Source organism: Camponotus vicinus, unplaced genomic scaffold, assembly GCF_025532165.1.
Source record: "Camponotus vicinus isolate PSW18456_S1 unplaced genomic scaffold, iyCamVici1.0 SCAF_1, whole genome shotgun sequence".
Lineage (NCBI taxonomy): Eukaryota > Metazoa > Arthropoda > Insecta > Hymenoptera > Formicidae > Camponotus > Camponotus vicinus.
Window position 1 is genome coordinate 37089842 of NW_028141945.1, and position 14504 is coordinate 37104345.

Genomic DNA, 14504 nt, shown 5'->3' on the forward strand with positions numbered 1-14504 from the left:
ATTACGTATCATTAATGTCTCACAATAATTTATGCGGTACCAAAATAATGGAATTGAATAGTATTCTGCGTTCCATAGCTGGAGATTCTATAAGTTACCGTTTTGTCTTGGATGATATAAATAGAATTATTTCAACACAATCATTATTACGGTAAAATTTAATAAACTAAATTGCCATTAACGTTATAAATTAAAGTAAATATATATTGTACAATTAATATGTAAATTTTTTTCAGGCACGCTTCCAATTTAACAATTATATATAATTTTGGCTTAATTTATCATTGGATAAAACAGTATCGATTAATATACAAACAAAACATGTTTATATTCATGCCAACGGAAAAGCTGCTTTTGGAAAGGCAAGTTACTATCATCGCACAATATTTTCAACCTTATGTAACTTACTCAATCATTGATACATGGTTAGATAATATTGTGCGAGAAGTATTATCTCGTCTAAAAGCTAAATATCCTAAGCATTCTGTATTCTCGATACCATCTGTACAATTTACTTTTTGGAGAGAAAATAACATCGACGATAACTTCTGGAAACCAACAGAATCGAAACAAATTATATATATTCTTGAAGAAATTATGTTTTCCGAATTAGGTGTTCATCAATTACACCAATTATTAGTAACATTAGATGTCAAAACTAAATATATAAATTATGTAAGTTATTTTATATTATATTAAATTATAATAATATTTTGTTATGCATTGCACAAACATAACTGTTTTATACCTTACAAATGTTCAAGACAATTTTTCTAATAAAATTTAATGATACAGGTTCTAGAATATTATCAAGAATGTCTTCTGTCTATTGCATATCATTGCATAGCTAGAAGACTTGGTTTACGCTGTTTTTTAAACTGTAGATATAAGGAGGATGGTTTTGTAACGGCAATCATATGGGAACCAAAATAGTTAGTATACAATTTTAGCTGGAGAGCTTTTCAATCTATCTGAGATAAATATATGTATATATAATTATTTTTTAATTATTTTTAGTTATAGAGTAGGTCATCATTGGGTAAACTATTTTTATATGAAGGATAAATCCTTAGAATATCCGTTGAACATTGCTAGAGGGTATTATTACTTTACTCACCCACTGAATTCATTATATGATATATCGGTAAGCAGTTTTTATATATAGTTTTTTTACTAATTTTAATAAGAAATAATTGATGAAGATAACAATAAATTATAACTCTTGTAAATAATATACGTATTAGTCAATGAGTCAATATTTTATAAGCAATAAGTAAAGTTCCTTTCATTTCCTTTTCTATAAATGAAATATTGTTTATGTGTCTATCGTTTTTCAGCAAATACAAAAGATGATAGTTAAGCTTCCGCGTAATTTCTGTGAATTGATAAATCAATATGATATACTTCAAAATTGGAAGGTCAATAACTTGATGAATTTTTCAAGGCGATGTTTAAGAAGTTTTATTGTTGATATAAATATCGATTATGAATACAGGAATTTTATAAATTCAATAAAGGTAGTATATATAATATATCGTTGTATATAATATACTATAATATACATATATGTACATGTATATGTACATGTATATGTACATGTATATGTATATGTATATGTATATGTATATGTATATGTATATGTATATGTATATGTATATGTATATGTATATGTATATGTATATGTATATGTATATGTATATGTATATGTATATGTATATGTATATGTATGCATGTGAGTAGTTCAAATGTCAATATATAGTGATAATTATCTATATAATTTAAGTCACATTACAATAATTACTTTTAAAAATACTTGACAAAAAGTATTATTTAAATTTTATCATTACGATATTTGTTATATACAGGATACAGCTAATATCGTAAGAAATAAATCGGAAATAAGAGAGAAAGAAATTAAATATACGATTGGTATGATCGTATCGCACTCACCGAAACCATATTTACCTTCGACTGAGAAATCTAATCCTCATACTGGTGTGATAATTGGGTGGAATTACAAATGTAAAGCTGCGTTCGTACAAAAAAAATTAAAATCTGTAGCTCCACATCTCAGCGAATGCTGTGAAACTCGGCATATGTGCTTCTGCAAATGTCATACTTGCAAATCGGGCAATTCCAGATTTACCTATCAACCGCACTATATAATTCTTGCAGAAAATAATATAGTATGTTATGCACCACAAGGTATATATAAGATATTATTAATAACATTCTCTCTTATAAATGATATATATTTTATATGATTTTTCATCTCTTTATACATCCGCATAAATATATAAAAAACATATTTTTTTTTATTTTAGATACTGTATCAAGTTGTCCACCAAAATGGATAAATAATGTAGAGATAGGACGATATTTTTCTCATTTCGAAGGCACTCATTACGTACCAACTAAAAATTTGGCAAAAAATTATCCAACTGATATTGCTATTATGCACGAAGTACTTTCTGATCGGTAGTGTGTACAATAAAATTTATAATTTCTAATATACGCATTTTAAAATATATAAATAACTTTTTAACTTTTTTCTATGATAATATCGTGATATTGTAGATATTATAAGATTATAAAAGTGCAATGTTAATATTGTATTATGAAAAATGAAATATATTAAGAATATATGTAGAATTCTTTTTTTATGTATGTGCCAATAAATTTTTGCGAATCCAGCTTAATCTTAACTTTTAGTCAAACTTTTTTATTAATGAACTAACTTGAATTTCCACAACAGTGCCCACAACAGCGATTTCCAATTTTGATTCGATGATTTAGCTCTCGTCATGTGCAATGTGTTACACAATTCTATAATTAAAGATTAATTAAAAATTGACAAATAACTGCCAATAAGGCACGGGAGAGGTGTGAGCGGTTCTCCTATTTCATTTAATATATAATATTATTTAAAATATTAAAATATTTTATTTCCGCACAATAATTCTTTGTATCTTTATTTTTACTTAAAATTTATAACTTCTAGATTTACCATAGTATACTGTAATATGAAGATTAGAATTATTCGGGAAAATGTGCTCGCCAGATTACTATGAGATACTACATTGTTGTATCTGTGCTATATAACAATCTTATTTATTTTTATACGTAATGGTGACAACGGATAGAGGTTTAGTCCGATCAAATCCAAAATTAATTACAAAATATATATATATATATATATATATATATATATATATAGCAATAATAATAATTCGCTATGTCTCTTTACAAATATCTTATCTTTTCGCTCTTCGAGATGTCTCGTCTGGTGTCCCTCGTTGGCTCTCACCTGTTCCGGGGCCTCGAATTCCTTCTGTAATGTGAAGAAGATGATACGAATGATGAAGGGGTTGGCCAGACCTCACTTCCCGAATAGTTGAACTTCTCCTATGTACTTCTTCTTTCCAAATCGGCAGATCAATAGGATCGTCACTTCCTCGATGCTGTGCGAGGGCCCGAGAACGAAAGAGGACGAGCAGAGACGAGGCTCTGACACCTCGATCATTATAGATCGATAGGCATGCGCGTCGTATCAGTCGAATATTCGCGTTAAATTGGGGGAAACCTTGCCTTTAAAGGCGGCAGTTTAAATTTGATAATCACTTGTTACAGCTATCGATTGTGAAATGGTTTGTGAAATGATAATCTCATATGTTATTGTTTAATATATTTTAATGTATAATATCATACATATCTATAAAACATTGTTAGTATTTGATGATTTTTTTCGAAATCATAGACCGTACTTGTGTGTAAATATTATACATTAATAGTTTTATTAAATATAGTTAGTGGAGATAGAGCAAATAAATGTAGTTCATTTTTACAACTGCATACTTTTGTAATCATCAATATAATTTGGATATATAATAAGTCATTAAATTTAAAAATAAAAAAAAAAATATATATATATATATCGAATGATGTAAAAAAACTTACACATAACTGTTATAAATTTAAAACTAATTATATTATTATAATTATATATTCAGAAATATAATTATAGAGGATATTATTCGCGTTTCCTTATTCACTCATAAATTTTACAATTCAGTTTGTAATTATCGGTCATATATAATGTCGAAAATTAATTATATTTCCATGTTGAAAAAAATATTGTTACATACATACATACATATATATATATATATATATATATATATATATATATAGATTATTACAAAATATCACATCCGTTTTCATGATTGTAAACAACGTGATACAAACGCTAATTTGTATTTTCGAGTATTCGAAGCAAAACCTAATGATTGCGATTTTATATATATACATATATGTATATATATATATATATATATATATATATATATATATAATCGCAATTATTAGGTTTCACTTCGAGTACTTGATAATACAAATTAGCATTTGTATCACGTTGTTTACAATCATGAAAACGGATGTGATATTTTTTAATAATCAAAATTTTATGGAAAGTAAGATTAAAAAATTTCTTTTATTTTCATTGATAAATCTAATATTAAGATTAAACATGAAAATAACAGAATCAATTTAGAAATATTTTTCCTACATTAATTATTGAATCGTTTGGAAAATAAGATAAACATTAATTTAATTATATCGGCTAAAGAATATCGACTGGACTCAATGATGCATCTTCTATGTTCTTTCTTAATGCTATAATATTTTTCAGACAAAATTCGAAATTTGGTCTGGCATCCGCTGTACTCCAGCAACGCAGCATCAACTGGTACAATGATGACGGACAGTTAAGAGTCATCGGCAACCTGTCTCCATCACGTACATATTTTATCACTTCTTCATTAGTTTTGCCCATATAAGGTTGCTCACCCAACGATGTAATTTCCCATATCAAAATCCCAAATGACCAAACATCGCTTTGAGAAGTAAATGTTCCAATTATCAAAGATTCCGGTGCCATCCAGCGAACAGGAAGCAAACGTTCTTCTTTCTAAAACATGATTTTAACAAAAATTTAATTTTCTGGTTTAAGTTGTTCATTTTTAGAATATGTACAAAATGAAAAACACGTTCATTTATCTCTTGCTTTATATAAATAAAAACTATTTATATTCAATATTACTTAAAGAAACAATACACAATACTATTATAATAAAAAAATGAAAAGCATTTCCAAAAGAATTCATTTTTAATAATTAATTTTTTAAATAATTGTATTTACCACGCGATAATAATCATTCTTGTAGATATGTCTAGCTAATCCAAAATCTCCAATTTTTATGACACGAGTCTCGCGATTTTTCGATGATACTAAGCAATTGCGACACGCTAAATCTCTATGTACGAAACGCAATTCTTCCAAGTAGCAACAACCTCGCGCAACATCTTCGCACATGGCGAGCAAATCCTGCAAACGCAGAGCATACGAATCTGACGCTTGCAAATTTCGACAATCTCTCAAATATTTTAACAGATCACCAGTTTCCATCAATTCCAACACTAATAATGGAGAATCCCCATCTAAACAAACGGCCAACAATCTTAATACATTTTTATGTCGAAAATGATTCATAAACTTGGCTTCCTTTAAAAATTCCGTTTTCTCATGGGAAGAAGCATCTGTTCGAAGCATTTTTATTGCAACGGATATCTCTGTGCCCGATCTTTCTAAGTTCTTCACATTTCCTTGATACACCTGCGAAATATTTCACACAAATTTACATGCGTACTTTATTAGAAAATATATAGTTTAATGTCAAGTAATATTATATTTTACTTTATATTAAATAATTCAACGAAAAATATATAATAAAGTACATGTTTGTTGTTTCACCTAAATTTTATATTACTTATAATCTATTATAAAAATTCATGTAATTTATATCTTAGAAAATAAATATCTGTTTTGTTGATCCAGAAATTAATTTGAAACATTGCTTGAAAAAATTAATTTTTACCATTCCGAATGCGCCGCTACCAAGAAGTTTTGTAAATGTAATTTGTTTACGTGCGATTTTAGTTATCGCACATTCATCCGGATTATAATGTAACATAGGACTGTAAATCATATTGAATTGAGTGTTTCGACAAGGTATTTCATGTAGAGTCGCCAATTCTATATTGGTCATTGTTGAAGACAAAAATTGTTCATTATTACCTCTGCGTTGACGATACACTGTTATAAAATTTCGACTTAATGTAATAATATGTATTATAAAATTTACTGTTTTTTAGTAAATTTATTCGTTTAGTTTTATATAAGTAAATTACTATTTTCAGTAAATTTTTAGATATTATATCAGATATATATGTATAATCTACAATTCAAGTCGATATCTACATCAAATATACTTACAACGATAAATGTAGCAGACGCAGATTATAGTAGCTATAACGATAAAACTTAACAATGGTAGGTAATATATTTTAGTTAATGTTCCACTAGTGCTCGAAATATCACCTATATTAAGCAAAAATATAATTTTAATATCTTCGTGTGTGTGTTTCATTTAAAAACATATTTCTACTTATAACTTTATTACAAAAATTTAATTTTTTAAATTTTAGGCCTATTCATATCTAAAAAAATCAGTACGTAATATTATAATATCTATGCAGCACAGAATATTACAACTACTTTGCAACAATGTTGCATTATTGCAAATTGCAATGCAACATTACAGAAACATTTTAGAAATATAAATTAATATGAATTAAATATTAGCGGTATGATATTTATATTTTGAAAACATTGTAAAACTGCAACACTTTAATTTATCTATAAAAATAATGTAATAATATATTTTTTTATATTTGTATATATGCGATGAATTTTACTTTTTGCAGAAGTTAAATGAATTAATAACACAGAAATAATATGAATCGATTAATATAATTCATTGCTATTTTTTCTATTAAAGGATATATATAGATAATATTCTATATCATCATTACATAATATATTTTATGATATATTAATACCCAGCTAGCTAAACGTCTAAAGATGTTTTAATAACGTATTATGACGTCATTAAAACGTTATTAAGATGTCATTTTATGTCATTTTGCTACCTGGGATACACTCATGTACAAATATGATATTAATGAATCTTAATATATTTTTTTATTATATTAAGAATAAGTAATATTTTATCTAAAATTGTATTTTTCAACCTTCTACTTACATCAAGCTTTTTAATTATGTTATGCTATTCTATATGCTTTTAAGATATTTATCTATCAGAAACAAAAATATTCTATATGTAATATTATTAAATGGTTGCAATAACATTGTATTCTTTCAAATACATATATTATACTACAATGTTGCTATTATGTTTCATTGCAATATTATAAAAAGCACGTATCTTAACACGATCTTATAACAATGACTCAGCAGAGTTTCATAACATTTGCAATATTACATTAATTAACATTTTGTGCTGTATAGATATCTTCATTTGCTTACCAAGTGTTGAAAAATTAAATCTGTCATCAGTCGGCCATATAAAATCTTCCTCATCTTCGGGATATCTCAATATCACGCGAAACACGTATAAAGTTCCCGATTGTAAATTTCCGATAGGGTATGTTTCTTCTTTGTTATAATTCATTTTAGTTTCATTATAATCCGTTGTTTGCCACTTTTCTGTTGCAACGTCTTTGTACTGTATTGCAGAAGAAATCGTCAGATTGATGCTTGGGATCCATGAAATGACCATGCTATTTGCAGTGACCTCCTTCAAAGTAATATTGTTTGGTTCTGAGTATATGTAAACAATCTCATTCTTCTCGTAGAAATCTCTGACATTAGATGGATACACACGCAGGGATATCGAGTAATTTTGTACTGGTAGCGATAAGCGAATCTTTGTGAAAAATCTGCCATCTGTTGTACGTTTCGGCATATTGATAAATTCGCTCTTTTGCGTGTCGTTCACTAATGTAATGGACTTCCAAAGCACTTCGTAGGTCACGGCTCTGCAGTTCACTTTCTTGAGCATTGGCATCCAATGAACTACTGCTTTAGTAGGCGTCAGAGCTAGAACACTTATGTTTTCTGGTGCATTAAGCTGGCACGGATTAGTTTTTATTAGTATCACCTTCGAATTGAATGGATTTATTGATAATTGATCAAAGTAAAAATTGCTTAAAGTAAACTTCAACTTGTACTCTGTAAATGGTGTCAAGTTCTGAATCTTGTAATATCGCTCGTACGTCTGCTCATTGAATTTTTCACACTTGTAGAGATTGTTGCCTAAACAGCTTACGGAGATAGTATATATAGTAGTTGGTAAATTATATTGTTTGCATCCACTCTTTACAACCGGCTCCGGAAGATTTACAATGATGCTGTTTACCGTTACAGCTACTTTTTCAAAACTGTAAATTTTTTTATCGGGTGTCAGACATCTCATTGGAGGATATGGTTGTAAAGATTTATCAAAAAAAGCGTAAATTCCAAAAAAATAATTTCCAATTCGGCTTATTATCTTTTCAACATATTCGTCTGCATTTACGCTCTCGAGAATTGCATATTTCTTTTTCAAAACGTAGAGATTATAGTGAAACGAATGATCAGTTGCTAAAATGTAAATGTATGTGTTGTCAATCGTTATAAATTGGAATTCCATGTTATCACTTATGTTTTTCTTGTGTAAAATTGTATTGCACATAGAAACGTTAATGTCTGTCATAATTATGTAATGCTCACTTAACCAGTAAATTAATGGTTTCTCATTATTCATATCAGGAATTATCATATGATTAAAAGAATCTATATGAAGTGGGCAAAACATATTGGATGAATTTATCTGAACAATTTGCTCGTTTTTTCCATTGAGATCATATTTCATAATATCATATTGTTTATTCCACGGATTGTATGATGTGCGATATAAAATTCTAAAAAGTATATAATTATTTTACTCATTATAAAACACTATTTTAACAAAAACAGAAACTTATATGTAGTAAAAATTCGAAATTCTTATAATTACATAATAACTTAATATTATTTATATTTATCAATAAAAATTAGTTAAAAGGCTACAAGGACCAACGCAATGGTGGAATATATGCAAAAATAAAACGGTTATTACAATACAATAACCATATGAAAATGTTTATTTAATTTGAACATGACAAACGCCGCGTTTCAATCCAATTCGGATTCTTTTCAATGTCGAATAACAAAGTGAGTAATAAACATTAAGATAAAAGCAAAATTAACAGTCATAGGAGAAATGTAAATAAGTTTCGGAACAACGCAAAGTCGTTTAACGGTACACTAGGGATATGCGGTACGAGTTGCCTTCGGGTTTTCTGTGGCGATACGTTAATGCGATGCGTTCTTTCCTTTTTCGTGATTGACGGTTTAAATTTTCCGTTATTGTACATATATTTGCTTCCGATTTTTTGACTTTTTTTTGACTTTGCGTTGTTCCGAAACTTATTTACATTTCTCCTATGACTGTTAATTTTGCTTTTATCTTAATGTTTATTACTCACTTTGTTATTCGACATTGAAAAGGATCCGAATTGGATTGAAACGCGGCGTTTGTCATGTTCAAATTAAATAAACATTTTCATATGGTTATTGTATTGTAATAACCGTTTTATTTTTGCATATATTCCACCATTGCGTTGGTCCTTGTAGCCTTTTAACTAATTTTTATTGATTTTATCTAACGGACCTTTATTTCATTATAATAATTTATATTTATGATCTTAAATATAAAACCACGCAAAATTATAGAAAAATTACAAATTTGCATAAATCTTTAATGGCAAAATTATTTTTTCAGGTGAACGATAGTAAACGTACCCCATAGACGGTAATATATTTATATATCTAACAGCATCTCTTGTTTCCAAAATCTTATCAAATTTAATTATGCCATTTTCCCACATTGTTAAGTCGAACTTTATAATATAAGAGTATGAATCCTCATAAGAGATACTGTTAAAATATAGATTTCTTGCTACCCAGTCAATCCAGAGACCATTTAGATGTTGATCAAAGCTAGCCATTTTTATGACATTATTTTCATTAATCTTCAATATCATTAAGTCATATCCGGTATTCCAATAAATTCTATGTTCTTGTATCGAGTAAGCGACATCTAATATACTGAAAAAAAGGGCCAACTACAATTGTATAGTAAAAAAATTATATTTGAGATTTCTATTTTTATAGTTATTACTACTATAATGTTGATAATAATAAACTTGTGCATAATAATAATAACTTTAACTTTATAATTAGTGTTAAAAATAATTTATAATAATTATAACTATTTTTTCATCAGTATACGTACTTTGTATACGACGTCACGCAATCAGTAATGGTATTTGAATCCACGTCCCATATTCTGATATCGTTATACGTTGTGAGTAATAATTTAGGTATTGGATTTTCATGTGTAGTCGACACATTGATTAAGTCCGTGTAAGGACCAGCAACAATTTTAGTATGAGCACGTACTTGGAAATAATATGTCGTGTTAAATGTTAGATTGTGCACCGTGTGTTCCAATTTTGTAGTTGTGATATTTTTATCGTCGCAGATTTGAATCTCTTTTACGTTCTCGATAAAAAAACATTTCACTGTGTATCCTATTATTTCATCAGTAAATTCAGGTTGGTTCCATCTGTAAAAAATCAAATTTTAGTGTTTTTATATTTAGCAAAATTATAACAAAACGTTTTTATACTATGTTTATGTCGTTATGAGAATTAAGATTTTTTACCTCAATGTCACAAAAATGTCGTTTACTTTTTCTGTAAATTGAATTCTGTCGAATTGTACAAATGCTCTGAAAGATGTTGGCTTGTTCAACCTGCTTCCTAGAGATTTTAAGATCGTACATATTAACATATTATATATAAGATTAAATGGATTATCTCAATAAATCAGAAAAATCAATTTAATGTGAAAATAAAGGAAATAGAAAAAATAAATGTAAACTATAAAATAGTAAATTAGCACAGTATTGATCTTTAAAAAAATAATGTAAGAATATTTTGCGTCATTTAAGATTTAGAAAAGTAATCGTTAATCCATGGCAAAATCGAATAAATAACTTTTAATAAGATAACAAGTATTTTTCGATAAATTCCTATAGCTTAAAAAATTAGAAGTATAATATTTGCGATTGCTTTAAAACAAAGTAGCAAATTAATAAAATTGACTTTACCTTAAATCATGACAACTTTATGTACAATGTTATGTTTATATTATGCTTTTCTATTTTTTTCTTGGATGGAATAAAATTTATATTCTTCTCACTACTGGAAGATATTCTTAGATTTGATTTCTACTCTTTCTTGAATTTAAATTATATTTACACTTTTTCGTCATAGATTATTTATTAATCATTAAATTTCTTGATGTCGGCTCTCGAATATAAAATATGTGATATTAATATTCGGGTAATAAGAGCCTATCGCGGATGTAATTGCGCGAAATTTTTCTTTGATACAATGATCAAGACTTTACTTGGAATAATCTCTTGGTTTGAGATTTAATTCCAACAAATTCCCCTCTAATCCCCCTAGATGGAAGTAGGCGAAAAAGTCTTGATCATTGTATCAAAGAAAAATTTCGCGCAATTACATCCGCGATAGGCTCTTATTACTCGAATATTAATATCACATATATTATTTATTAATGTTTTATGCATTTTTTTGCAACCTACCGATTTCTGGGATGATAGAAATATTTGCGAGTGGAACTTCATCGACTTCTCGCTTATTTCTCACAGTACTATCAGAATGACTCCGGTCAGATTTGAAATTTAGTATATGATGATCACTTTTCTCGGACATTGAAATATCCTTCATAAAATATAACATACGAAAAGAATTAGTGAATATCGTTGAAGTGGTTGTTTCTGTTGCTTATAATGATAAATTATACAAATTATAAGATTAAACGAAAAATTGCTATTCGTTTTTTGTTTTCTTAATAATACCAGTTTGATATATACCATTCCTAAATGATATATATTAAATGTGATGTAGTTTTATTCATATTGTAAAATCTATTTTTTATTTCTTTTAAGACATCTTGTATATCAAACATAATTCATTTCCAAAAGAAAATCAATCAATAGGTTAACAAGAGTCAATGAGGATTCATAACAGCTTTTAACAAGTAGTACAAGCGAATGTGTAGCTCTTTGCAATTATTAAGACAATTTTGTCCAACGATTTGATTTTTTCTCATAACAAGTTAGTTAACCCCTTCACAGTCAAGCGAAAAGAAACTTTCCGTGCCAAAAGGGTGTTGAAGAAAAAAGTTTTTAAAATTGCATAAATATGTCAGTATAAATATTATTGAGGTCGCCGAATCCGAATCTGAAACCAGAATTACAAAATTCAAAATGGTGAATCCAATATGGCGGATCAAAATTCAAAATAATTTTGGATTTCAATAAAAATGTGTATCATTTTTGGGGTTGCAAAATCCAAACCTAATATCAGATTTTCCAAATTGAAAATGGCAAATCCAATATGGCGGACCAGAGTTCGAACAAATAGTTGACATACATAAAGGTTGTATATTTCTCTCTTCAATTATTTTTAAATCCCGCTCTCTGCCGAACCCAGAGTCACGAATCGAGGACGTGGCGGTTATTGACTCCGTTTTTTAATTTTTTTTATTTCTTGAAAACTGGTATACGTTTTCACTTCTGTGCAAACAGCTTGATTTGATAATTCGTGATTTTGGATTCGGCAGATAGCGGGATTTATAAGTACTTGAAGAAAAAAGTGTACATCTTTTATGTATGGCAACTATTTGTTCTGGTCCGCCATATTAAATTTGCAATTTTTAATTTGGAAAATCTGATATTAGATTCGAATTCGGCGATCCCAGAAACGATAAGAAACCCATTTTTATTCAAACCCAAAATTATTTTGAATTTTGATCCGCCATTTTGAAATGCGAAATTCTGATTTCAGATTCGAATTCAGCGACCTCAGAAACTTTAAAATACCCAAGGACAACCAAATCGTAATAGTAATAACATGTTTTTTTCAAGATGCCCCTATAGGGGTCATGAAGCAAAAGTGGCACGAATTTTTTTGGCCCCTATAGGGATCACTGACAGTGAAGGGGTTAACTCTTCTCAATTTTACCGTAACTCAAATTTCTTTTCAAAAATTTGCCGATATTGTTAAAGTTTTATTAATGTTTGTACTTTAAGAATAAAACGGTTAAAAATATTGTTTCTTTACAGTTATTAAGTATTAGTCATAGAAATTATATAAATTCTTTTATTTATAACCTTGTCAAGTTTTTTCTCGATTGCCGTTATATTTTTAACAAAGAAATCCTGGAAATGATAGTATAAACCGATAGTATAAACCGATAATGCCTCGATAAGAATATGTGCATATAATTATATATACTCCTGGACAGGAGTATAGATAAAATATATAATTTATTATCATTCATTTTTAGTCACACTACTAACTGCAATAACATTCAATTGTTTCTTAATCAAGCGAAAAATATCTTTTACCTGGGTAAAATTTAAATCCGGATACATGGAAACATTTTCTTTTTGGAGGCTGTTTGAAATAATATAATCCTTGGACGTAAAAGTTGCCTTTGTCAGTATTAAACCTTTCAATAAAACACATAAAATTGTTCCAAACATAATTTGCATTTTTCGTAAATGTTTGCACTCAATCAGTTCCTGTTGAATCCTCAGTTAGTTGTTTTTCTCACTCTACTAATTCTGATGTGCTAATCGAATTGATATTAATTCATATATATATATATATATACACACACACACACACACACACACACACACACACACACACATATTTTAGATAAATTCCTTCAAACTCAGTTTTAACGAATCGTAAGTTATTATCTTCTAATATTATGTTTTTAGATTTCTCTTTATGGTCGCGATCATAATATTTAAATTAGGGAACTCTTAGTAAGTAAATAATTTCTATTTTTTTTAGGAGAATGACAATGCGAAATGATACATTTATTTGATTGTATCACGCGAACACAGGAATATAATTACCAGATTTCCTTTTTAATTAATATTATAACCTATTTAATTAATATTATAGTAAAAAAGCAGTCGAAAAAAGATAATAATCGCAATCAAATTACAACGATCGAAAAAGTTATAGAATTACAGATCTTGTAACATTTTCATCCATATTTAAGCGCACGCATGTAATCGAGTTCACTTAAATATTTGCTATATCTTTGGTTTAATTAAAAATGTAATTATGACAATTCGTTTGTACGATTGTGTTACTACGTACAATTGTGTTACTAGGTATGTTTTTCAAAATCCACTTTTCGTACACAATTTTCTGTGATATTCATATGATGCACTTTGCACCAAGCGATAAGTAACGCGGTAGCGTGTTTTGGCTAGCGATCACAATAGTAACTGACTTCAAATGATCAATCTGATCATGTTTTGCCTGATGTCTTGTTAGCTGTATTCCGTTCTAATTTATTTTTCTCCGCGTCACAAATCTCGAAT

At 28.1% G+C, this 14504-nt stretch overlaps 2 protein-coding genes across 4 annotated transcripts; one reads left to right on the forward strand and one right to left on the reverse strand.

The window, feature by feature from the left end:
* The first annotated feature begins 234 nt into the window (after window positions 1–234).
* LOC145976700 (uncharacterized) lies at window positions 235–2516 on the forward strand. 2 transcript variants are annotated; one of them, XM_083108017.1, is made up of 6 exons: window positions 235–675; window positions 796–932; window positions 1018–1144; window positions 1338–1517; window positions 1866–2205; window positions 2325–2516. In XM_083108017.1, the coding sequence occupies exons 1-6, from the start codon at window positions 322–324 to the stop codon at window positions 2480–2482; spliced, it is 1296 nt and encodes a 431-aa protein (XP_082964143.1). In that variant the 5' UTR covers window positions 235–321; the 3' UTR covers window positions 2483–2516. The 2 variants fall into 2 exon arrangements, with proteins under 2 accessions (XP_082964143.1, XP_082964150.1); XM_083108024.1 differs by lacking the exon at window positions 1338–1517.
* Window positions 2517–4371: 1855 nt separating this feature from the next.
* On the reverse strand, window positions 4372–14391 carry LOC145964924 (proto-oncogene tyrosine-protein kinase ROS-like). 2 transcript variants are annotated; one of them, XM_083088082.1, is made up of 11 exons: window positions 14278–14391; window positions 13506–13732; window positions 11676–11814; window positions 10728–10824; window positions 10296–10628; window positions 9803–10108; window positions 7445–8880; window positions 6332–6436; window positions 5934–6151; window positions 5198–5671; window positions 4372–4966 (listed from the first exon to the last, which is right to left on the reverse strand). In XM_083088082.1, the coding sequence occupies exons 2-11, from the start codon at window positions 13650–13652 to the stop codon at window positions 4619–4621; spliced, it is 3603 nt and encodes a 1200-aa protein (XP_082944208.1). In that variant the 5' UTR covers window positions 13653–13732; window positions 14278–14391; the 3' UTR covers window positions 4372–4618. The 2 variants fall into 2 exon arrangements, with proteins under 2 accessions (XP_082944208.1, XP_082944204.1); XM_083088078.1 differs by having other exon boundaries at window positions 13506–14372.
* Window positions 14392–14504: the final 113 nt, after the last annotated feature.

Excerpts from the sequence above, each read along its gene's own strand:
- LOC145964924 (XM_083088082.1), bottom strand. The coding sequence starts at position 13,652 with ATGCAAATTATGTTTGGAACAATTTTATGTGTTTTATTGAAAGGTTTA. Across the intron at positions 11,815-13,505 it reads CGGATTTAAATTTTACCCAG|GATATTTCAATGTCCGAGAA; the intron begins GTAAAAGATATT and ends TATTTTATGAAG. Across the intron at positions 10,109-10,295 it reads TGCGTGACGTCGTATACAAA|TATATTAGATGTCGCTTACT; the intron begins GTACGTATACTG and ends CCTTTTTTTCAG.
- LOC145976700 (XM_083108017.1), top strand. The coding sequence starts at position 322 with ATGTTTATATTCATGCCAACGGAAAAGCTGCTTTTGGAAAGGCAAGTT. Across the intron at positions 676-795 it reads AAACTAAATATATAAATTAT|GTTCTAGAATATTATCAAGA; the intron begins GTAAGTTATTTT and ends TTAATGATACAG. Across the intron at positions 1,518-1,865 it reads ATTTTATAAATTCAATAAAG|GATACAGCTAATATCGTAAG; the intron begins GTAGTATATATA and ends TGTTATATACAG.